Source organism: Triticum aestivum, chromosome 5A, assembly GCF_018294505.1.
Source record: "Triticum aestivum cultivar Chinese Spring chromosome 5A, IWGSC CS RefSeq v2.1, whole genome shotgun sequence".
Lineage (NCBI taxonomy): Eukaryota > Viridiplantae > Streptophyta > Magnoliopsida > Poales > Poaceae > Triticum > Triticum aestivum.
This window is the reverse complement of record NC_057806.1, coordinates 625,414,296-625,438,987: the sequence shown is the minus strand read 5'-3', so window position 1 is coordinate 625,438,987 and position 24,692 is coordinate 625,414,296. Positions and strand designations below refer to the sequence as shown.

At 44.5% G+C, this 24,692-nt stretch overlaps 2 protein-coding genes and 2 non-coding genes across 4 annotated transcripts; 3 read left to right on the top strand and 1 right to left on the bottom strand.

Moving 5' to 3' along the window:
• Positions 1–14,727: 14,727 nt before the first annotated feature.
• On the top strand, positions 14,728–17,382 carry LOC123105436 (40S ribosomal protein S15). Its single transcript, XM_044527499.1, has 4 exons — positions 14,728–14,925; positions 15,012–15,163; positions 15,269–15,326; positions 16,889–17,382. The coding sequence occupies exons 1-4, from the start codon at positions 14,923–14,925 to the stop codon at positions 17,135–17,137; spliced, it is 462 nt and encodes a 153-aa protein (XP_044383434.1). The 5' UTR covers positions 14,728–14,922; the 3' UTR covers positions 17,138–17,382.
• Positions 16,401–16,487, top strand: LOC123109341 (small nucleolar RNA Z102/R77). Its single transcript, XR_006452579.1, has one exon. It is a non-coding gene; the product is annotated as a small nucleolar RNA Z102/R77 (small nucleolar RNA).
• On the top strand, positions 16,608–16,696 carry LOC123109334 (small nucleolar RNA Z102/R77). Its single transcript, XR_006452572.1, has one exon. It is a non-coding gene; the product is annotated as a small nucleolar RNA Z102/R77 (small nucleolar RNA).
• Positions 17,383–21,483: 4,101 nt separating the features above from the next.
• On the bottom strand, positions 21,484–23,795 carry LOC123108060 (protein WRKY1). The gene is made up of 3 exons (XM_044529919.1): positions 22,389–23,795; positions 22,164–22,289; positions 21,484–21,886 (listed from the first exon to the last, which is right to left on the bottom strand). Exons 1-3 carry the CDS (start codon positions 23,447–23,449, stop codon positions 21,727–21,729), a joined length of 1,347 nt encoding a protein of 448 aa, XP_044385854.1. The 5' UTR covers positions 23,450–23,795; the 3' UTR covers positions 21,484–21,726.
• Positions 23,796–24,692: the final 897 nt, after the last annotated feature.

The following is a 24,692-nucleotide window of genomic DNA, read 5'->3' as shown; positions in this document are numbered from 1 at the left end:
GTTGGCGGGTTCACCCACTTTCAATGGTGCGGTGGAAAGTTTAAGCTCTTCTAAGAAAACTTTAAACATGCTTTTGACCTCGGTCGTCATGGAGGTTTTCAATGTGTCCAATGCCACATTGAACTCCTCACGAGAGACCGCGGTTCCCCCATCTCCCGTAGAAGATACCGGATTTGCACCGGAGTGCTCCTCCTCACCTTCTACGACATCAACCATACTCTTCGGATGGTAAAGTCCTTAATAAAGAGACGAGGCTCTGATACCAATTGAAAGGATCGATATAGTTGACTAGAGGGGGGGTGAATAGGCAACTAACAATTTTTAGCCTTTCTTTAACAATTTAAACTTTGCATCAAGGTAGGTTGTCTAGATATGCAACTAAGTGAGCAACCTATATGATGCAACAAAGATAAGTACACAAGCAAGCAAGAGATATATCACAAATAAGCTTGCACAAGTAAAGGCATGAGATAACCAAGAGTGGAGCCGGTGGAGACGAGGATGTGTTACCGAAGTTCCTTCCCTTCGAGGGGAAGTACGTCTCCGTTGGAGCGGTGTGGAGGCACAATGCTCCCCAAGAAGCCACTAGGGCCACCGTATTCTCCTCACGCCCTCACACAATGCGAGATGCCGTGATTCCACTATTGGTGCCCTTGGAGGCGGCGACCGAACCTTTACAAACAAGGTTGGGGCAATCTCCACAACTTAATTGGAGGCTCCCAACGACACCACGAAGCTTCACCACAATGGACTATGGCTCCGCGGTGACCTCAACCGTCTAGGGTGCTCAAACACCCAAGAGTAACAAGATCCGCAAGGGATTAGTGGGGGGAATCAAATTTCTCTAGGTGGAAGTGTAGATCGGGGCCTTCTCAACCACTCCCGAGCAAATCAACAATTTTAATTGGCTAGGGAGTAAGATCGGGCAAAAATGGAGCTTGGAGCAACAATGGAGCTTGGGGTTGGAAGAGGTGGTCAACTAGAGGAAGAAGACACCCCTTTTATAGCTATGGACAAAATCCAACCGTTATCCACCTACCAGCCCGCGACTAGCGGTACTACCGCCCCTGACCAGCGGTACTACCGCAAGGCCATGCGGTACTTCCGCTCCTGACAAGCGGTACTACCGCAAGGCCATGCGGTACTACCGCGGGGAACCGCGGTACTACCGCAACAGCAGCAGTAGCTAGGGCAGACCTGTAGCACAAGGGCTAAGGACGGTACTGCCGCAGGCGCGGTACTGTCGCAGGCGCGGTACTACCGCTCCCCCTTGCGGTACTACCGCAAGGCAGGAAAACCCTAGCTTGGGAAGAGCGCGGATGAATAAAAATACATCCGTGCCTACTTCCGCTGGAAAACGGACGAAGCAAAAATCCGACACAGTACTCCCACAGAGGAGCGGTACTACCGCCTGGCAGCTGAGCCAGGCCGCGCACGGTACTACCGCGCAAGGGATGCGGTACTACCGCGCAAGGGATGCGGTACTACCACGGTGGCGCGGATGTAAAAAATTACATCCGCCCCTACTACCGCGATGGAGCGGTACTTGGCCTGGGGGCCACGGTACTACGGCTCCAGAGGAGCGGTACTACCATGGGCACCTGCGGTACTACCGCGCCATAGTACGGTACTACCGCAGGTGCCTGCGGTACTACCGCTCCAGGGAGCAGTACTACCACAAGCCCAACAACAGCAACCAGGACAAGGCAATGAGGATAAACGGAGGATGCTCCAAAGTGCAGGGGAAAGGAGGGGTCAAGGAAGAAAACGTGTAAGTTATGATTCCACCCGAACCTTTCCGACGCGAACCCCCTCTTAATAGTACGGCTTTCCTACGACTCAAATCCACCAAAAGGAAACATAGAAAAACCGCCGTCTTCAATAGTCTTCGAGGGGCACCAAACCATCTTGTGCCTAGCGATGAAATGTCTGGGAAACTCAAGGCACACGATTAGTCCGCAAAAGCATTGTCATCAATCACCAAAACACCTTAGGGATAAAAATGCCCTTACAATCGGCGGTGACCATGTCGTCGTGGAAGATGGGGATGAGAACACTGACAAGGACATCAGCATGGGCGACGACTTCATGGACATGCAGTACTTTGTAAGATTTCTCCTTGATTGGTTAGGATTAGGGTTCTTGGATTTAGGGATTTTTTGTTGGGGAACGTAGTAATTTCAAAAAAAATCCTACGCACACGCAAGATCATGGTGATGCATAGCAACGAGGGGAGAGTATGATCTATGTACCCTTGTAGATCGCAACGGAAGCGTTGACACAACGTAGAGGAAGTAGTCGTACGTCTTCTTCCCGATCCAACCGATCCAAGCACCATTACACCGGCACCTCCAAGTTCTTAGCACACGTATAGCTCGATGACGATCCCCGGGCTCCGATCCAGCAAAGCTTCGGGGAGGAGTTCTGTCAGCACGATGGCGTGGTGACGATCTTGATGTATTACCGACGCAGGGCTACGCCTAAGCACTACAACGATATGATCGAGGTGGAATATGGTGGCAGGGGGCACCGCACACGGCTAAGGAACGATCTCAATGATCAACTTGTGTGTCTAGAGGTGCCCCCTGCCTCCGTATATAAAGGAGCCAAGGGGGAGAGGTGCGCCGGCCAGGAGGAGGGCGCAGGAGGAGTCCTACTCCTACCGGGAGTAGGACTCCCCCCCAATCCTATTCCAACTAGGATTCCCAAGGGGGAAAGAGGGAGAGGGGTGGCCGGCCACCTCTCCTAGTCCTAATAGGACTAGGGGAGGGGGGAGGCGCGCAGCCCTTATGGGCAGCCCTTTCACCTTTCCACTAAGGCCCAATAAGGCCCATATGACTCCCGGGGGGTTCCGGTAACCTCCCGGTAATCCGGTAAAATCCTGATTTCACCCGGAACACTTCCGATGTCCAAACATAGGCTTCCAATATATCAATCTTTATGTCTCGACCATTTCGAGACTCCTCGTCATGTCCGTGATCACATCCGGGACTCCGAACAACCTTCGGTACATCAAAATGCATAAACTCATAATAACTATCATCGTAACGTTAAGCGTGCGGACCCTACGGTTCGAGAATAATGTAGACATGACCGAGACACGTCTCCGGTCAATAACCAATAGCGGGACCTGGATGCCCATATTGGCTCCTACATATTCTACGAAGATCTTTATCGGTCAGACCGCATAACAACATACGTTGTTCCCTTTGTCATTGGTATGTTACTTGCCCGAGATTCAATCGTCGGTATCCAATACCTAGTTCAATCTCGTTACCGGCAAGTCTCTTTACTCGTTCTGTAATACATCATCTCACAACTACCATATTAGTTGTAATGCTTGCAAGGCTTATGTGATGTGCATTACCGAGAGGGCCCAGAGATACCTCTCCGACAATCGGAGTGACAAAACCTAATCTCGAAATACGCCAACCCAACATGTACCATTGGAGACACCTGTAGTACTCCTTTATAATCACCCAGTTACGTTGTGACGTTTGGTAGTACCCAAAGTGTTCCTCCGGTAAACGGGAGTTGCATAATCTCATAGTTATAGGAACATGTATAAGTCATGAAGAAAGCAATAGCAACATACTAAACGATCGGGTGCTAAGCTAATGGAATGGGTCATGTCAATCAGATCATTCAACTAATGATGTGACCTCGTTAATCAAATAACAACTCATTGTTCATGGTTAGGAAACATAACCATCTTTGATTAACGAGCTAGTCAAGTAGAGGCATACTAGTGACACTTTGTTTGTCTATTTATTCACACATGTATTATGTTTCCGGTTAATACAATTCTAGCATGAATAATAAACATTTATCATGATTATAAGGAAATAAATAATAACTTTATTATTGCCTCTAGGGCATATTTCCTTCAGTCTCCCACTTGCACTAGAGTCAATAATCTAGATTACACTGTAATGATTCTAACACCCATGGAGCCTTGGTGTTGATCATGTTTTGCTCGTGGAAGAGGCTTAGTCAACGGGTCTGCAACATTCAGATCCGTATGTATCTTGCAAATCTCTATGTCTCCCACCTGGACTAGATCCCGGATGGAGTTGAAGCGTCTCTTGATGTGCTTGGTCCTTTTGTGAAATCTGGATTCCTTTGCCAAGGCAATTGCACCAGTATTGTCACAAAAGATTTTCATTGGACCCGATGCACTAGGTATGACACCTAGATCGGATATGAACTCCTTCATCCAGACTCCTTCGTTTGCTGCTTCCGAAGCAGCTATGTACTCCGCTTCACATGTAGATCCCGCTACGACGCTTTGTTTAGAACTGCACCAACTGACAGCTCCACCGTTCAATGTAAACACGTATCCGATTTGCGATTTAGAATCGTCCGGATCAGTGTCAAAGCTTGCATCAACGTAACCTTTTACGGTGAGCTCTTTGTCACCTCCATATACGAGAAACATATCCTTAGTCCTTTTCAGGTATTTCAGGATGTTCTTGACCGCTGTCCAGTGATCCATTCCTGGATTACTTTGGTACCTCCCTGCTAAACTTATAGCAAGGCACACATCAGGTCTGGTACACAGCATTGCATACATGATAGAGCCTATGGCTGAAGCATAGGGAACATCTTTCATTTTCTCTCTATCTTCTACAGTGGTCGGGCATTGAGTCTGACTCAACTTCACACCTTGTAACACAGGCAAGAACCCTTTCTTTGCTTGATCAATTTTGAACCTTTTCAAAATCTTGTCAAGGTATGTGCTTTGTGAAAGTCCAATTAAGCGTCTTGATCTATCTCTATAGATCTTTATGCCTAATATGTAAGCAGCTTCACCGAGGTCTTTTATTGAAAAACTCTTATTCAAGTATCCCTTTATGCTATCCAGAAATTCTATATCATTTCCAATCAATAATATGTCATCCACATATAATATCAGAAATGCTACAGAGCTCCCACTCACTTTCTTGTAAATACAGGCTTCTCCGAAAGTCTATATAAACCCAAATGCTTTAATCACACTATCAAAGCGTTTATTCCAACTCCGAGAGGCTTGCACCAGTCCATAAATGGATCGCTGGAGCTTGCACACTTTGTTAGCTCCCTTTGGATCAACAAAACCTTCTGGTTGCATCATATACAACTCTTCTTCCAGAAATCCATTCAGGAATGCAGTTTTGACATCCATCTGCCAAATTTCATAATTATAAAATGCGGCAATTGCTAACATGATTCGGACAGACTTAAGCATCGCTACGGGTGAGAAGGTCTCATCGTAGTCAACCCCTTGAACTTGTCGAAAACCTTTTGCGACAAGTCGAGCTTTATAGACAGTAACATTACCATCAACGTCAGTCTTTTTCTTGAAGATCCATTTATTCTCAATTGCTTGCCGATCATCGGGCAAGTCAACCAAAGTCCATACTTTGTTCTCATACATGGATCCCATCTCAGATTTCATGGCTTCAAGCCACTTTGCGGAATCTGGGCTCACCATCACTTCTTCATAGTTCGTAGGTTCATCATGATCTAGTAGCATGACTTCCAGAACTGGATTACCGTACCACTCTGGTGCGGATCTTACTCTCGTTGATCTACGAGGTTCAGTAGTATCTTGTTCTGAAGTTTCATGATCATTATCATTAACTTCCTCACTTATTGGTGTAGGGGTCGCAGAAACAGTTTTCTGTGATGTACTATTTTCCAACAAGGGAGCAGGTACAGTTACCTCGTCAAGTTCTACTTTCCTCCCACTCACTTCTTTCGAGAGAAACTCCTTCTCAAGAAAGTTTCCGAATTTAGCAACAAAAGTCTTGCCTTCGGATTTGTGATAGAAGGTGTATCCAATATTTTCCTTTGGATATCCTATGAAGACACATTTCTCCGATTTGGGTTCAAGCTTATCAGGTTGAAGCTTTTTCACATAAGCATCGCAGCCCCAAACTTTCAGAAACGACAACTTTGGTTTCTTGCCAAACCATAGTTCATAAGGCGTCGTCTCAACGGATTTTGATGGTGCCTGTTTAACGTGAATGCGGCCGTCTCTAGAGCGTATCCCCAAAATGATAGCGGTAAATCAGTAAGAGACATCATAGATCGCACCATATCTAGTAAAGTACGATTACGACGTTCGGACACACCATTACGCTGTGGTGTTCCGGGTGGCGTGAGTTGCGAAACTATTCCACAATTTTTCAAATGTACACCAAACTCGTAACTCAAATATTCTCCTCCACGATCAGATCGTAGAAACTTTATTTTCTTGTTACGATGATTTTCTACTTCACTCTGAAATTCTTTGAACTTTTCAAATGTTTCAGACTTATGTTTCATTAAGTAGATATAACCATATCTGCTGCAATCATCTGTGAAGGTGAGAAAATAACGATATCCGCTACGAGCCTCAATATTCATCGGACCACATACATCTGTATGTATGATTTCCAACAAATCTGTTGCTCTCTCCACAGTACCGGAGAACGGTGTTTTAGTCATCTTGCCCATGAGGCACGGTTCGCAAGTACCAAGTGATTCATAATCAAGTGGTTCGAAAAGTCCATCAGTATGGAGTTTCTTCATGCGCTTTACACCGATATGACCTAAACGGCAGTGCCACAAATAAGTTGCACCATCATTATCAACTCTGCATCTTTTGGCTTCAACATTATGAATATGTGTATCACTACTCTCGAGATTCAATAAGAATAGACCACTCTTCAAGGGTGCGTGACCATAAAAGATATTACTCATATAAATAGAACAACCATTATTCTCTGATTTAAATGAATAACCGTCTCGCATCAAACAAGATCCAGATATAATGTTCATGCTTAACGGTGGCACTAAATAACAATTATTTAGGTCTAATACTAATCCCGAAGGTAGATGTAGAGGTAGCGTGCCGACCGCGATCACATCGACTTTGGAACCGTTTCCCACGCGCATCGTCACCTCGTCCTTAGCCAATCTTCGCTTAATCCGTAGCCCCTGTTTCGAGTTGCAAATATTAGCAACAGAACCAGTATCAAATACCCAGGTGCTACTGCGAGCATTAGTAAGGTACACATCAATAACATGTATATCATATATACCTTTGTTCACCTTGCCATCCTTCTTATCCGCCAAATACTTTGGGCAGTTCCGCTTCCAGTGACCAGTCTGCTTGCAGTAGAAGCACTCAGTTTCAGGCTTAGGTCCAGACTTGGGTTTCTTCTCTTGAGCAGCAACTTGCTTGCCGTTCTTCTTGAAGTTCCCCTTCTTCTTCCCTTTGCCCTTTTTCTTGAAACTAGTGGTTTTGTTAACCATCAACACTTGATGCTCCTTTTTGATCTTTACCTCCGCAGCTTTCAGCATTGCGAAGAGCTCGGGAATAGTCTTATTCATCCCTTGCATATTATAGTTCATCACGAAGCTCTTGTAGCTTGGTGGCAGTGATTGGAGAATTCTGTCAATGACGCAATCATCTGGAAGATTAACTCCCAATTGAATCAAGTGATTATTATACCCAGACATTTTGAGTATATGCTCACTGACAGAACTGTTCTCTTCCATCTTGCAGCTATAGAACTTATTGGAGACTTCATATCTCTCAATCCGGGCATTTGCTTGAAATATTAACTTCAACTCCTGAAACATCTCATATGCTCCATGGCGTTCAAAACGTCGTTGAAGTCCCGATTCTAAGCCGTAAAGCATGGCACACTGAACTATCGAGTAGTCATCAGCTTTGCTCTGCCAGACGTTCATAACATCTGGTGTTGCTCCAGCAGCAGGCCTGGCACCCAGCGGTGCTTCCAGGACGTAATTCTTCTGTGCAGCAATGAGGATAATCCTCAAGTTACGGACCCAGTCCGTGTAATTGCTACCATCATCTTTCAACTTTGCTTTCTCAAGGAACGCATTAAAATTCAACGGAACAACAGCACGAGCCATCTATCTACAATCAACATAAACAAGCAAGATACTATCAGGTACTAAGTTCATGATAAATTTAAGTTCAATTAATCATATTACTTAAGAACTCCCACTTAGATAGACATCCCTCTAATCCTCTAAGTGATCACGTGATCCAAATCAACTAAACCATGTCCGATCATCACGTGAGATGGAGTAGTTTCATCGGTGAACATCATTATGTTGATCATATCTACTATATGATTCACGCTCGACCTTTCGGTCTCCGTGTTCCGAGGCCATATCTGTATATGCTTGGCTCGTCAAGTATAACCTGAGTATTCCGCGTGTGCAACTGTTTTGCACCCGTTGTATTTGAACGTAGAGCCTATCACACCCGATCATCACGTGGTGTCTCAGCACGAAGAACTTTCGCAACGGTGCATACTCAGGGAGAACACTTCTTGATAATTTAGTGAGAGATCATCTTCTAATGCTACCGTCAATCAAAGCAAGACAAGATGCATATAAAGATAAACATCACATGCAATCAATATAAGTGATATGATATGGCCATCATCATCTTGTGCCTGTGATCTCCATCTCCGAAGGCACCGTCATGATCACCATCGTCACCGGCGCGACACCTTGATCTCCATCGTAGCATCGTTGTCGTCTCGCCAATCTTATGCTTCCACGGCTACCGTTTAGTGATAAAGTAAAGCATTACATCGCGATTGCATTGCATACAATAAAGCGACAACCATATGGCTCCTGCCAGTTGCCGATAACTCGGTTACAAAACATGATCATCTCATACAATAAAATTTAGCATCATGCCTTGACCATATCACATCACAACATGCCCTGCAAAAACAAGTTAGACGTCCTCTACTTTGTTGTTGCAAGTTTTACGTGGCTGCTACGGGCTTTAAGCAAGAACCAATCTCACCTACGCATCAAAACCACAACGATAGTTTGTCAAATAGACTCCGTTTTAACCTTCGCAAGGACCGGGCGTAGCCACACTTGGTTCAACTAAAGTTGGAGAGACAGTCGCCCGCAAGCCATCTATGTGCAAAGCACGTCGAGGGAACCGGTCTCGCGTAAGCGTACGCGTAAGGTTGGTCCGGGTCGTCTCGTCCAACAATACCGCCGAACCAAAGTATGACATGCTGGTAGGCAGTATGACTTGTATCGTCCACAACTCACTTGTGTTCTACTCGTGTAAATAACATCAAACCATAAAACCTGGCTCTGATACCACTGTTGGGGAACGTAGTAATTTCAAAAAATTTCCTACACACACGCAAGATCATGGTGATGCATAGCAACGAGGGGAGAGTATGATCTACGTACCCTTGTAGATCGCAACGAAAGCGTTGACACAACATAGAGGAAGTAGTCGTACGTCTTCTTCCCGATCCAACCGATCCAAGCACTGTTACTCCGGCACCTCCGAGTTCTTAGCACACGTACAGCTCGATGACGATCCCCGGGCTCCGATCTAGCAAAGCTTCGGGGAGGAGTTCTGTCAGCACGACGGCGTGGTGACGATCTTGATGTATTACCGACGCAGGGCTTCGCCTAAGCACTACAACGATATGATCGAGGTGGAATATGGTGGCAGGGGGCACCGCACACGGCTAAGGAACGATCTCAATGATCAACTTGTGTGTCTAGAGGTGCCCCCTGCCTCCGTATATAAAGGAGCCAAGGGGGAGAGGTGCGCCGGCCAGGAGGAGGGCGCAGGAGGAGTCCTACTCCTACCGGGAGTAGGACTCCCCCCCCCCAATCCTATTCCAACTAGGATTCCCAAGGGGGAAAGAGGGAGAGGGGTGGCCGGCCACCTCTCCTAGTCCTAATAGACTAGGGGAGGGGGGAGGCGCGCAGCCCTTATGGTCAGCCCTTTCACCTTTCCACTAAGGCCCAATAAGGCCCATATGACTCCCGGGGGTTCCGGTAACCTCCCGGTAATCCGGTAAAATCCTGATTTCACCCGGAACACTTCCGATGTCCAAACATAGGCTTCCAATATATCAATCTTTATGTCTCGACCATTTCGAGACTCCTCTTCATGTCCGTGATCACATCCGGGACTCCGAACAACCTTCGGTACATCAAAATGCATAAACTCATAATAACTATCATCGTAACGTTAAGCGTGCGGACCCTACGGTTCGAGAACAATGTAGACATGACCGAGACACGTCTCCGGTCAATAACCAATAGCGGGACCTGGATGCCCATATTGGCTCCTACATATTCTACGAAGATCTTTATCGGTCAGACCGCATAACAACATACGTTGTTCCCTTTGTCATTGGTATGTTACTTGCCCGAGATTCGATCGTCGGTATCCAATGCCTAGTTCAATCTCGTTACCGGCAAGTCTCTTTACTCGTTCTGTAATACATCATCTCACAACTACCATATTAGTTGTAATGCTTGCAAGGCTTATGTGATGTGCATTACCGAGAGGGCCCAGAGATACCTCTCCGACAATCGGAGTGACAAAACCTAATCTCGAAATACGCCAACCCAACATGTACCATTGGAGACACCTGTAGTACTCCTTTATAATCACCCAGTTACGTTGTGATGTTTGGTAGTACCCAAAGTGTTCCTCCGGTAAACGGGAGTTGCATAATCTCATAGTTATAGGAACATGTATAAGTCATGAAGAAAGCAATAGCAACATACTAAACGACCGGGTGCTAAGCTAATGGAATGGGTCATGTCAATCAGATCATTCAACTAATGATGTGACCTCGTTAATCAAATAACGACTCATTGTTCATGGTTAGGAAACATAACCATCTTTGATTAACGAGCTAGTCAAGTAGAGGCATACTAGTGACACTTTGTTTGTCTATTTATTCACACATGTATTATGTTTCCGGTTAATACAATTCTAGCATGAATAATAAACATTTATCATGATTATAAGGAAATAAATAATAACTTTATTATTGCCTCTAGGTTATATTTCCTTCATTTTTTTCCTGTTTTGAGCTTTGTTGCACCGATTGGAATGAATCTTTCGTTGATCTAACTTCTAATGGATTTAGGGGACCCCTGACATCATTCCCGGGCCACTCTATTGCGATGTTGTGGTGGATGATGCGCCCAAGTGCATGATGCACAGGCTTAGGCCAAAGAAATGTGGTGTTTTTGAAGGAATTGATACTGGAAGGAGATTCATTGGTTCTTTGTGCAGGTGAGTAACCAGCAGATGAATTATAATGTTTCAATGTACCTAGATAGCACATATATCTGAAAATTTAGAGTATAGTGGAGCAGATGAGGTGGTGATAGTTGTAGATTCACTGCACAATTGAGAATCTTTTATGTTGGTGTTGAGTTGGTCGCTGACCATTAACTTGTTAATTGACACTCTAATTAATGTAGCTAAGTGATGCTCTAAGTGACCATTAACTTGATAATTGACACTCTAACTTATGTAGCCAGTACCAGTACACTGCCTAGTAGATGAATTGTTGTGTGCTTAGATATGGAAATGGCAATGTAAGTATTTGATGTTAGTTTTGCAAAGGATAGCACATGAAATGGCCATAGGCTCTGTACTTTGAATTAAATTTTGCTTATCTGCTAGTTTTGCAATTGTTGAATTAGTTATGAATGTCAAGAATTCTTACATTTAGTTTACTTTAACAGAGAGGCAAAAACTATGGAGTAGTCCAGTGGGTTTATGGGCCTTAGCTTGTCATACTACATAACTGCTTGACCAAGCTATGGGACATGTTTCATGAGCAAAACTCTGGCAAGGTGACATCCAAGCAGGCCTATGGCATAGAGCTAGCTAATTTGAAGGAGAATGAGCATCTCTGCAAGCCCTATCAAAAATGGTGGTTGATCTTACCGGGTTTTTTGATTGACATGATGGGGTTGGCAAGGTGGACTTTCAAAAAGCAATGTATGCTAAAAAATTGAGAAGACGAATGAAGAGGTATAGATGTAGAGGTTTAGGCTTGCAAAGGAGCAAAGGTGTATCCTACAAACTCAAGTAGATAGACACCGGGAAGGCCATGATGAGATCGAGGTTGGCAGGGGGCTACTTGTAGAAGAGAAGAAGGAGCAAAGGTGATGTCCACGAGATGCTCAACATCAAAACCTACAAACCCGGTTCAAATACTCTATAAAAAGACCTTCAAAACATCATTTACTTGTTAATTTATTCTAGTTATTAATTACTTTAAAATATGAATACATTTTATCTATCATCATCTACTCATTACTTTCTACTGGGCAATTGCCCATGCATTGCAGTTGGGAAAGAAATGATGACCGATTATGATTGATTTCTTTGGTGAATTTATTATGGTACCAAATAACTAATAATCATGATTGATTCCTTCTAATGAATTTAAAAATATTGTGTTACCAAATAATTACCAATCATGATTAATTCCTTCCCATGAATTTATTGCGTCACCAGATATTAATCTGATTAGACCGATCAGATTAAAAAAATGTTATTAAAGAATATATGTAGGGATAAAAACCCGGTGGAAGGTGAAGGTAATATAAGTAGAGGTTGTATGAAGGAGTGGTGTGGAGAAAAAGTGAAAGATGGAACATGAGGTTCTTTTAAAGTAACTAGAACAATGCCCGTGCATTGCAACGGGATGTAAATAAATGTTTATCAAATTCTGACCGTGAATTACCTTATATTTTGATTAGAAGTTTGGTAAGTAAATTAAAGTGGAATTGGTTCAAAGGGTAAGTAAATTAAGGTGATTGATTATCATATACATGGAAGATTGGACGAAGGGTGGTGGGAAGAAAGGTAAATGGTAATCTTATGTTCTTTTTAAGTAGAGATAAGTGGAGAAGTAGAGAAGAACTAGTAAGACTACCGTGATTGACATCTGCACTAGAGTTGTCCGGGACACATGTAAACTATTTATATGTTACAATGCTACTTGAGGGAGAATATTCATTACCATGAAGGCATTAACTCCCGTAGTTACCTTCTCAAGCGAAAACTTGCCACTAAGCACACATCTCGATTGGAGTCCAAAGAACAAGGTCTGGATAATCTTCCTTACTATTAAAGGGGAGTATGCGGTGGTGATCGTATGTTGGCACGTCATGTGGTATTCGTATTCCCTCTAACCTCCATTTTCTTCCGGGCACCACTAGGCACCAGACCAGTCATACACTGTTGGACGCAAAGCCTAGATGGGTGGTTCGTTGGATGGAAGCCCGAGATGGTGTCGCTGGATGAGCACCTTTCTTCTTTACTGTTAAAGGAGAGGATGTGGTGGTGATCATAGGTTGGCACGTCATCTGGTATTCATATTCCCTCCAACCTCCATTTTTGTTCGGGCACCACTAGGCATCAGGTAAGTCGCAGAATGTTGATGCAAAAGCTAGATGGGTGGTTCGTTGTATGGAAGCCCCCGCATGGTGTCACTGGATGAGCACCTTTCACGTGCAGTTTCCCAGATTGGAAGTAGATAAGCTGATTACACGGGTTGAAACTAGATGAGTTGAGGGCATTTGCTAATAAACACACCCAATATTTTTGAAACTAATTCATCTTTTCCAGATATTTAGCACACTAATTTCAAATGGTAAGAAACCACTAACTCTAGAAAATTGGCATTCCACGACATATAGTTCATCGCCTTAAGAAGCAAAATATCCATGCAAAGCTATTCAAGTTTGTTCAAAGAAACTGAAAATTGCTTTAATACAGATCTTCCATGTGACGTGATAAAGTAAGTTTCCATCTATTGGAGAATTAGCTTACATGATTATTGATGTTTGTTTCGATGGTATGGGATTTTTGTGTCTTATAATACTATGTTGTTTCAAAGTACCATGATGCTGCCTCCATTGGAAAGAAAAATATTCATGCTCCCAGTGGACAGAAGCATTGTTTTTCTAGAAACAAGCCATGGCAATTGCTTCCATTAATTGCCATGCATTTTGCTTTCCTATGAACATAATTTGTTTCCAACTGCGGTGAACTTTATTTCTAGTTCATCTTGGATCCTACCTAGAGTAATTTGCTTCGCTTTGCCAACGAGTTTGCTTCCAAGACAGCTCGACATAATTTTGTTTCCAACATAGAGAATGTGTGCTTAGAAAGATGAGAGGATTTCTCGATCTAGGATTAAATCGCCATGATTTACTTTCCATCGTGGCAACCCACGGGCATGCATTAAGCTAGTAAGTTTTTTCTTGAGAAATCATTAAGCTAGTAAATGGTTAAATAGCAACGACGAAAAAGATACACCCTCGCCGTCACGGGCTTGGCCATTTCCCTTTCCCCCCTTTTTTCTTTCTTCCACTTATTTTTTTCTTATTCTTTTCCCATTTCCTTCCATTTTCTTCCACATTTTCTCTAATTTTTTATAACATTCTTATTTGTTCATTTTACTCTGTTACATTTTTTAATTTATGTTTATGTTTTACTTCTTCTGGCCTTGTGTTTTTTTAAAAAACATATGGACATGTATCAAGATGTCCATGGACAATTTTTAATATGTTTTAAAAAATATATCTTTACATTTTTAAGTACATGAATATAATATTTTAGACAAGAATAATTTTTGAATGCAAGATGACCATTTTATTTCATGCATAGAAAAGATTATATTGATGTAAAGGAACATTTTTAGTTTTTAAATATTTTTCCATTTTTAAACTAAATGTTTAAAATAATTTTTAGAAACATGTTAAACAAGCAAAATTTTCTCGATTTAAAATAAAATAAAATATAACGAGTTAATGGGCTGTTCCATGGCCGAGCTGTCGATGAAATAACCCATTTGCAAAACAAAACGGGCTAAAGTGGCCTCTAAGCCCACTGCGAGCCGCTTCACACAGAAGGCCGTCTGAAATGTATACACGGGCCGGGTCTCCCACCGAAAACCCATCCGCGTGACACACGGCCACCACTATATATTCTCTCCCGTGAGCGCCCTCCTCCAAACCCTAGCCGCCGCCGCCCCCTCCTCTTCGTCCTGCAAGCAGCGCCGCCGCCTTCCACCGGCCCGAGCTCCAGCCTTCCCTTCAACCATGGTGAGCACCTCTCCGAAACCCTAGCCCCTCGGTCCCATATCTCGTCCCCCTTCCCCTCTGACGCGCGCGCTGTTTTCTCGTCTCAGGCTGACGTTGATGTCGACCCCGAGGTGGCGGCCGCCGGCCCCAAGAAGAGGACGTTCCGCAAGTTCAGCTACCGCGGCGTGGACCTCGACGCTCTCCTCGACATGTCCAGCGAGGACCTCGTCGGCCTCTTCCCTGCCCGCGCCCGCAGAAGGTAACGCGCAGTCTCCTTTGCGCTGCGAATCTGCATCCGTGGCTGGCTGCGCTTGTCTCTGGTCTGATCCGGCTTGTTGATTCGATTTGTGTTTGGATTGGTTAGGTTCTCGAGGGGTCTGAAGAGGAAGCCGATGGCGCTCGTCAAGAAGCTGCGCAAGGCGGTGAGTCATGGTTCCCCTAGTACACTTGTTTGTAGTTGAGTGCCGAACAGTAAACTGCTTGCTTATCTTTGTATAGATCTGATTTTTGCCTGCTCCGCTCTTAATTTTTGACATCACTGTAGTTTCGGAATTGTGCTTGAGTTGAGCTATTTAGTTCCTTCTGGAAATTAGTCCTCTACGTTCGTGTTAATATCAGTTCCTCGTTAGTTCACCATGGCAGGCGGCGTGCAACTATAATTTGTCCCGGATGGCCTATGCTATTTAGTCTTGTTTGTTGAATTAGTCATAAATGGTGGATTTTTTCTTATTCAAAGCTGCTGAATGATGTAATTAAGTTTGTTTTATTGCTGCATTAGAATTACAGCAATTATCCCAGTCTTGTTTTGCTGTAGACATGCATTGTTAGAACTTTGGATGCAGATTTTCATCAACTGTTTCTGTGATTTTCCACTGGAAAATGTATATGTATTGTTTAGTCTGTTTCGAACTTCATGGTATGGTCTGTTTCCATTCTTTATGATTGTGTGGCAATACTGAATCTGTCAATAATATAGCTCTGCAGGATATGATCCATTCTGGCCTGCTAATTTTGTACTATAGGAAATGCAACTTCTTCCAACTAATTTATTAGTAACATTCATTAATGCTTAAGGAGAAAGTTCAGTCATCATGCTATGCTGCTACTATTTTAATCCGCTGTAGCTGTTCTGATGTGTGTTTCTGTGTCTGTAATTTGCTCATTGCCTGTTTTTTGCTAATTCAAGTGTCAAGTATTTGAGTGGATAATATTATGTAGACATTATTTGTAGCAGATAATATTTGCCTTGACATGATTCATTATGTAACAATGGAATTTTGTTTCATAACTTGTATGCTGGCACAAATTTTGTCCGTATAAAATTTTCATGTGGTAGTCTATTCTCTCTTGCCCATTTCATTGTATTTTGTGGACCCTGTTTGCTGTTCATCATCAATGTGTATGATATATGACTTGTTTGTTTCTTGTGCACTTTGATCTGTGCTCCGAGTTTAATGTATCTATTCATGTCGTCTCCCATTTAATCATGTCTGTAGAGATTGAGATGAAGATGAGATTATATCCCTATTGGGATGATTGCCAGCATGATGGCAAAACCTGTATTTAGCTCTATCTGATCATCACTACTGATCGAGTACTCCAGCTTTTGGATCAGTCGTCTATGTTTGTTATCTATATGCATGCTTTCTTTGTTTTTCATCATTTGTGTTTATTAAAGTCAGCTTTTGTTGTTCTTTGTGGGAGGTTGAAATGAAGATAATATTATATCCCTATTGGGTTGATTTGCCGGCATGATGGCCTAAATTCTGTATTTAGCTCTATCTGATCATCTCTCTACTTACTGACTATCCGTTTGCGTGATTATGTACTACTGGGGAATCACTTTTGAGATTTTTTTGTTAGTTACTTTCTGTTATGAACCTCATCTATAAGTCTCTTGCTACAGCTTTTCCTTCTATTTACTTTGCACATACATTCTCTATGTTTATCTCAGCAACTCACTCATTGTCTGTCCTGTAAACAGAAAAGCGAAGCCCCTGCTGGTGAGAAGCCTGAGCAAGTGAGGACCCACCTCCGCAACATGATTATCATGCCTGAGATGATCGGAAGCGTCGTGGGCATCTACAATGGCAAGTGCTTCAACCAGGTGGAGATCAAGCCGGAGATGATTGGGCACTACCTGGCAGAGTTCTCCCTGTCGTACAAGCCGGTGAAGCACGGGAGGCCTGGTATCGGTGCCACCCACTCGTCGAGGTTCATTCCTCTCAAGTGAGAATATGGTCAGGAAAATTGTCTGAGATGTCTGGAATCCAGTGTTCTTATCCTAGTCAAATGTAGCACCTGATATACCGTCTGTCAGTCTAGTGGTGGAGCAGCTCCCTTTGAACCTTGAACTAATCCAGTTCCAGATTTTGAAGTTATCATGAGGAGGATCGAACATGTTTCTCTCCTTAAAGTTGTCATCTGTTGCGATTTGTGTGCTCTTCTAAATTTTGATCAGATTTATCGTTTTAGTCATCAGGCTGTGAACGGTGGTTGGGATGATATTCTGCACTATTCGCTTGACAAACCGTTAATCTGGCAAAAGCAACACATTAGTTAGCAGCCGCTCCTTGATCTTTATCATTTTGAATGCTTTGTGATCTTTGGCATTTTGAAGATCTGCCCAGTAAAGCATAAAAATCTTGTAATCAGAACAAGCCCTAAAACAAGCTTCCAAAAGACCCAAGCTATGGCAGTGAAGTGTCATCTTGAGCATATAGCCTCAATTAGGGTCACCAGTCCAGATCCTTTGGCCTCGGTCATTGTAATCCCACTGGCTTTCCTTCTAAATTTTGCCAACTGTCTTTAGTCAGCCATCTCCCAAGTGTCACCCGTTCACCCCCGATTGACACTAATAAAAAAAGGGGAATTGAGAAAAAAAGTGCGCTACATGGGATTCGAACCTGCATCAAATAGCTAGGGAACACCTAATACCATGACCGACAACCATAACACCAACCCAGGCTGTGATTCAATACTTGAAAACAAGTCTTTTAAAACTCTTTTTCACCATTGTCTGATGACAAAAAGAAAGGCATTTTATTGAAAAAAAAATCACTGCATAAATGATGATGTACTATACGTGTGAATGTGTAGAGGGACTCCTCTATGACTTCTTTATCAGGTTAGGTACATAAGTTACCAGGTCTGCGATGTGTGAGTTATCATACTATTCACACAAAAGTTATCGAGGGGATGTTTTATCAACTCCCCCCCTCCCCACCCTCATCGCCAAAGTTATCAGGACCTGGGTACATAAGTTATCATGTCTACGATGTGTGAGTTACCATGCTATTCACACAAAAGCTACCGAGGGGATATTTGATCAACTCCCCCCACCCTCCTCGCCAAAGTTATCAAGACCTGGGTACATAAGTTATCAGGTCTATGATGTATGAGTTACCATGCTATTCACACAAAAGGTACCGAGGGGATATTTCATCACCCCCCCCCTGCCTCGTTGTCAAAGTTACCAGGATGACTGGCATTAGTTATCAGGTATGCGATGTGTGAGTTACCATGCTATTCATACAAAAAGTTATCGAAGGTATGTTTATACTAGTTTTTTTTTTGGGTCAAAAAAATACTACGTTATTTGTACATCAGCTATCAGGACTACGATGTGTGAGTTACCATGCTATCGAGAGGATATTTCATCAACCCCCCCCCCCCCCCCCCCCCCCCGCCAAAGTTATCAGGATAGGGTGCATAAATTATCAGGTCTGCAATGTGTGAGTTATCATGCTATTCACACAAAAATTCGTCAACTCCCCCCTCCCCCTTCGGTCGCCAAAGTTATCAGGACAGGGATATATAAGTTATCGGGTTTGCGATGTGTGAGTGACCATGTTATTCACATAACAGTTACCGGGGTATGTTTGATCAACTCCTTATAGAAAAGAAGAAAAGAAAGCAACATGGAATGGTCAAATAATATGGCGTGCATACTTTTTGCAACAAATGGTCCAGTTGAGCTGGTTAGTGTGTGTTTCACATTAGTTGCTAGGCGTGAGTTCAAATCCCATATTTAGCATGATTTTTTTTGACTAAAAATGTAATGAGGGCGTGCCAATAGATCTAGAATCCAAAAAAAAAAATGACAGATCCAATTTAGAGAAAAATCGCGACAGTCAACGGCATAGTCTTCAGATTCTTCCCACTAAATTCGCAATCAAAGTTAGCGAGTCATTCACATTTTAAATCTTGAACAAAGAGCCACTACGCAATATATTCATAGCCTGGGCGCTTTCGACAGCAACAAAGTCAGGGTGAGTTTGTTACCGTGGTGGGCCAATTGCAGGAGGTCGCGGGTTCGAATCCCGTCCTGCCCCTTCTTTTTCTCGCGCAAGTTGGCGGCCGCACGATCAGGATCCGACGACGATGGGGTCGTTCGGATCTGTTGCAGATTTCCTGCCGGCAGGAAATTAGCTTTGTCGATTTCAAAAAGCCCAGGGAATTGGTCTTTTAAAGAGGTTTCTCCACACCATCATCAATTGGTCTTTTGAGGAGGCTGGGTACCCACAATCATCATTCTACCTTTTATATAGATGTGTTTTAGTTTCATCAAATCAACTCAGCATGGAGAATCATTAGCAATTTTAACTCATATTTCCTTCTTTCTAACTAAATTCTGCCACATACCTTCTTTATTCTCCAGATTCCATCACCATTTACACATGAGACTGACATTGAATTTCTCTGAATTGTGGATACCCAGCCTCCTTTCTTCTTTTGCCTACAAATAACATGCCTTCGCACCCAGTGACTTATTGCTTTTCTCTTGCCAAAAAAGCCTTCTAATAGATTTTCCACCCTCCCTATATTTGTCTTAGGGAATCTATACATGAAGAAATGGTAAACTAAAACACTGGTTAAACAAGCTTTGATTTTAGTCACCTTGCCACCAGGGGACAGGTTTCCAGCATACCAGCCCTACATTCTCTTCACGATTTTCTTTTCAGCAGGAATCCAGTCAGCAACATGTAGTCTACTCCCACAAGCAGGAACCCCTGGATATTTGATAGGCCAGGCCCCTAATTTGTACTTAAATAGGTCATCATAACTCTGCCTTTTATCATCATCCTGTAGCACCATCAGGACTCCACTTTTTTTGAAAAATTGGTTTTCAAACCTGACATGTGTTCAATGAAACACAACAACACTTTGAGGTTCCTAACACTATCCAGATCATCCGGTATGAACAGGATAATATCATCAACATATTGCAAAATGACAACTCCCTTATCAATTAGGTGGGGGATCGGGCCCACAATCTGACCACTTGACTTGGCTAACTGAATCATTCTCTGCAAGCAGTTGGCAGCTATGTTAAAAAGGAAATGGGAAAGGGGGTCACCATGTCTCACCCCTCTAAAATTCGGCATATCATCCTAAAATGAAACGCATTATTTGCCTTCTCTCTTTTCCTTGGACAGTCTATCTACAGAGAATACATACTGTACACACATGATCCTATCTCCGATATTGGTTATGATCTCAATTCCGGATAGAGATATCAACCACATTCATTTTCCCCATCCTAGGCGACTAAGTTCAAGATATCTGATGCGCACGCATGACACTCCCCAAATGCTAATCAAGTGCCTCAATTAGTAGTAATAACACTTGTAATAATAATAGGCAAAGCCAGGTGGACATAACCGTTGGCCAGCTCCTCCCCTGACAGACATACAGTTGCGGCACATGCTTAGCGCCGCTAATCGTGGGGGTGGCTCGCATTTAATGCCACCATGATTCTCTTGATTCCTCCTCATGTGGCTCCAGATTAGACTAGCACCCGCATGCTTCAGCTGCAGAGGGCGAGAGACACCAGGCGTGGATTAAACTAGGTTTTGGTCAATGTTTTGCAGCTACTTGTTCGGGTGGTTTACAGTTGGCTTAGGCTTAGGCTTAGCCTAAGCAGCAGCTTAGCAGGCGAGTAGATCGCCATCCCACTGGACTGGATTTTGGAAGATCGGCAGGCAGGTATGTACACATAAATCATGATGATCTATCTATCTGGTTGGTTCATGACAGTTTTTGGAATATATCTGAAGCAATCATCCCATTTATTGGCTTGATCTCTCGAGCGTGCGTGCGTGCGTGCGTTGTCGTTGATGCGCACAAGCGAGCTCCAGAAGATACGCTGAACATCACGTTAGTTCGTCTAATAGCGGCATCTGAAATTCTGAATAGCTCTTGTCAGATGAGCTCTTAGTTTCTGCGATGATAATATGTGCAACCTTTACTTTCTGACGTTAGGAAAGATGGCATGTCATGTGTCAAGCTCAAAAAAGCTTTGAACATGTGATTTGCGCACCATAGTTAGGCACTCCCTCCGTAAAGAGATGTAAAAGCGTTTAGATCACTAGAGGGAGTACTTCTGAGATGAGGTTTTTAGTTTCCGACTTCCTGTAATTGTAATGCAAGATTTGGTGTCTTGATAGATAGAGTTGTTCATACAGCAGCACGTCTACTAGAACATTAGGCAAGGTCATAAGTATGTGACAAGCTGGACAATGCCATGAATTGTGATCTCTTCACCGTGGTTAAACAAGCAAAGCTACACTGAAAACAAAACAAGCAAAGCTAGTACTAGTTCTACAAGGAAATTTAACAAGCATTTGCACGGAGCGATTTTTCGACAGGATACAATCCAAAAGGACAATCAAGTGCTCACTATACATTGCGAAAGACGCGTAGGCGAAATCTTCGCCTTCCTCATACAATTTTCACTTGCATTCAGATTTGGTCAGGCTGAATGGCATGCTCCATCCATGGCATAGAAATTCAGAGTTCTTCTGGCACCGGCAGCCTCGGTCAGGCTTCGGAGTTGGCGGTGAGCGTGGCGAGGTCGAGTGGCTGCGCGTGGTTGTGGTCGTTCTCGTAGGTGACGTTGAGCATCCCGGCGTCGCCGCGGCACCGCTCCACGTGCTTCCTCGCCGGGTAGTCCTTGATGCTGCTGCACCGGTAGTATCCCCTGCAATTAACCAACAACAAGTTCATACTTCATACCCGCCTGAATTTATTACCACCTGATCATGTCCAATTGTAATGTCTCACTCAGCACCAAGTGCATGCTTGCACGCCCAATGAATGCTGAGATCGACACGGCTACGGTGCATGCCCACAACCTCTTACTGACATTTCTAATAAGTTTGTTTCATTCATGGATAATACTTGGTGACATTACATAACAATGAACATGAGAGAGAGAGAGAGCTAGACTAATTAACCAAGATTGGAGCATAATATACCTTGGGTGTGGAGAGCCTTTGATGGGTTTCTGCCCGTACTTCCTCCACGAGTAACTGTCGGAAGGTATATCGGCCACCTTGTCGCTCACCGCCGGCATCCTCACCACCCTCTTCTCCCTCGGCTTCCTGCAAACCAACCAATCACACGATTGTAAGTAAAGTAAAGGCGCACGCAATCGGCAGAGCTAGATAAATCAATGGCGCGCGCATGCGACCGGCACCGACTTTTTCTTCGGGCAGTGGCATTTGCCGTCATCGTCGGCTTTGTGCGCCGCCTTCCTGGACGCCGGCGCGCAGGCGGAGGTCTCCGACATGGTGATCAGCTGGCTGCTCATGTTGGTGAAGAAGGACGTGGCCGCCGACGAGGTGCACACCGAGTTGTCGAAGCTGAAGGTGATCACCTCCGGCTCCTTGCCGCTCCTCGCCGCCGGGATCTCGATGTGGAACGGCTTCTCGCTCGCCGGCTTCGGCTCGAAATGGAACCTCTTGTTGTCGCTGCTGGCCGGCCTCTGCTGCTGCTCGAGTATCCTCTTCTGCGGCTGCTGCTGCTGCTGCTGCTGCGGAATCTGATGGTGGAATTGGATTTGAGGAGGAGGTGGAGGGGCAGGAGGAGGATTGGCCGCCGGAGCTGCCGAAACTCTGGAGCCGTTGATCTGCACGGCGGCAATGGAGGCGGGAGTACACCCACTCAAATCCAGGATTGGCGTCTGGAAGAACATGTCCCTGTCTGGAGCCTTGGCCGCCGGAGCTGCGGAAAGTCTCGAGCCGTTGATCTGCGCGGCGGCAATGGAGGCGGGAGTAACGCTGCTGCACGCACTCAAATCCAGGAGCGGCGTCTGGAAGAACATGTCCCTGTCCGCAGCACCCTTGGCCGCCGGTGCAACGACCTTGCCGTTGCCGGCGGCACAGGGAGCCGCCGCCGCCACCGGCACCGGCATCTGCTTCAGCGGCGTCGGCGGCGGCGCAGGAGTGCTACTGCTACTCCCATGGAGTTGGGGGGCACTGGCAGGTGGGCAGTACGGCACCGGCGGGGGAGGGTGGTACTCAAGGAGGCACCTCGCAATCGGGTCGGCCGGCGGCGAGCTCCTCCGGCCGACCCTCGCCCTCGCATGGCCAACCCTATTGCCGAGGATGTTAACCACCTTGCTGAACCGGGACACGGCCTCTTCGGTCTCGGCCGCGACGGCGGCGAGCCGGAACGGGTCGCCGGCGGACAACGAGAGGCGCGCGACCAGCCTCTTGCAGCTCACCACCGCCGCCCGGTTGGCCTCCTCCACCCCCTCCATGGACAAAGAACCCAAGAATACAATCTTGGTGGTGCAATGGAATCAAATAGCTCTAGTCTAGATCGGGTTGAACATCAAGAGATGGACAAGGTGGAGAAGAGTTTCACCATGCAAGCGCATGCAGAAGCTTGCGCAAGGTGAGCAAGGTCGCGGCAATGGCGGCCGGAGCAGGAAAAGGTTCCTGCTGGATCTCGCGGCGACTTTATACAGGGATGGACCAGAGCATATGCGACATTGTTAGTCTCTCTCGTTGGGACCTTCACTTGTGCAGGAAGTAATTGGCGCGGGTATAATATTCAGGCCGAGAGTGAGAGGTGGAGCACTACCAGAATAATTTTTTTTAGCAAAGTCAACTAGGCTGGTGACGATCACAGCCGTCGATTTGATCGACGGCCGGGATGTTGATTCACCTGTCCTTTTCACTCAAGGTCACACTATTTTTCTTCTTCTGTTTTTTAAGCTGGTCAATTAAGCAATGGAGACATCGGGAACCGTGCCGACTAAATATTTTCCTTACAAAGAAAGTTTTCAGTATAAACCTGGACCACTAGAAACCTACCAAAAAAACTATATATAATTGCAAGATCAATGGTTTTTAGAAGAAAATGCAGAGAGAAACGAAGTGAAGACTTTGCTAAAGACCACATTTTAAAGAGCAGCTTGGTGAGCAGGATAAGTTTTTCTTCAGCTGTATTTTACTTTTGCCAGCTCACTGGCAGAATGGATCAACGTTTCAAAGCCCCCCTGTTTTTATTCAGTTGAATCAATCAAACTCCAGCCGTCATCTCAAGTGTAGGACACACAAACAATTCCCATGGAAATTCTTGTGCCAACCTTCTTTAACCGATATGTGAATGATTGTCATGTTGGGTCACTGTCATAGTGCCATTTGATTAAGTCTAAACACTGGGCAATACAAGACCGCAATAATTCAATGCTATATAAGAAAAAAGAAGCTACGTATGCAAGTTGTTAGTACAACAATAGGATAAAAGTCTGCTTATGAATTCTAGAAAGTAGCCCGGATGAAAATATAACACCCCCCTCCCCCCCGCTGTCCGGCCTAATATATATATATATATATGAAGGATGCACCCTCTAGAGTCAACGTTTTTTTCTTCTGCATGTCACTCGCATTACCCTCCAGATCGACCCATGTCGCCGCCGCAAAGAGGAAATCTGTTACCGCCGCCGCCACAAAGAGGAAATCCGTCGTCGCCTCCGCCACCGATTGCCTCCTGTG

Coding starts and splice junctions, on each gene's coding strand:
- LOC123105436 (XM_044527499.1), top strand. Junction 15,164..15,268: donor CCTGCCCGCGCCCGCAGAAG/GTAACGCGCAGT, acceptor TGGATTGGTTAG/GTTCTCGAGGGGTCTGAAGA. Junction 15,327..16,888: donor TCAAGAAGCTGCGCAAGGCG/GTGAGTCATGGT, acceptor TCCTGTAAACAG/AAAAGCGAAGCCCCTGCTGG.
- LOC123108060 (XM_044529919.1), bottom strand. CDS start 23,449: ATGGAGGGGGTGGAGGAGGCCAACCGGGCGGCGGTGGTGAGCTGCAAG. Junction 22,290..22,388: donor TGCCACTGCCCGAAGAAAAA/GTCGGTGCCGGT, acceptor GTTGGTTTGCAG/GAAGCCGAGGGAGAAGAGGG. Junction 21,887..22,163: donor AAAGGCTCTCCACACCCAAG/GTATATTATGCT, acceptor GGTTAATTGCAG/GGGATACTACCGGTGCAGCA.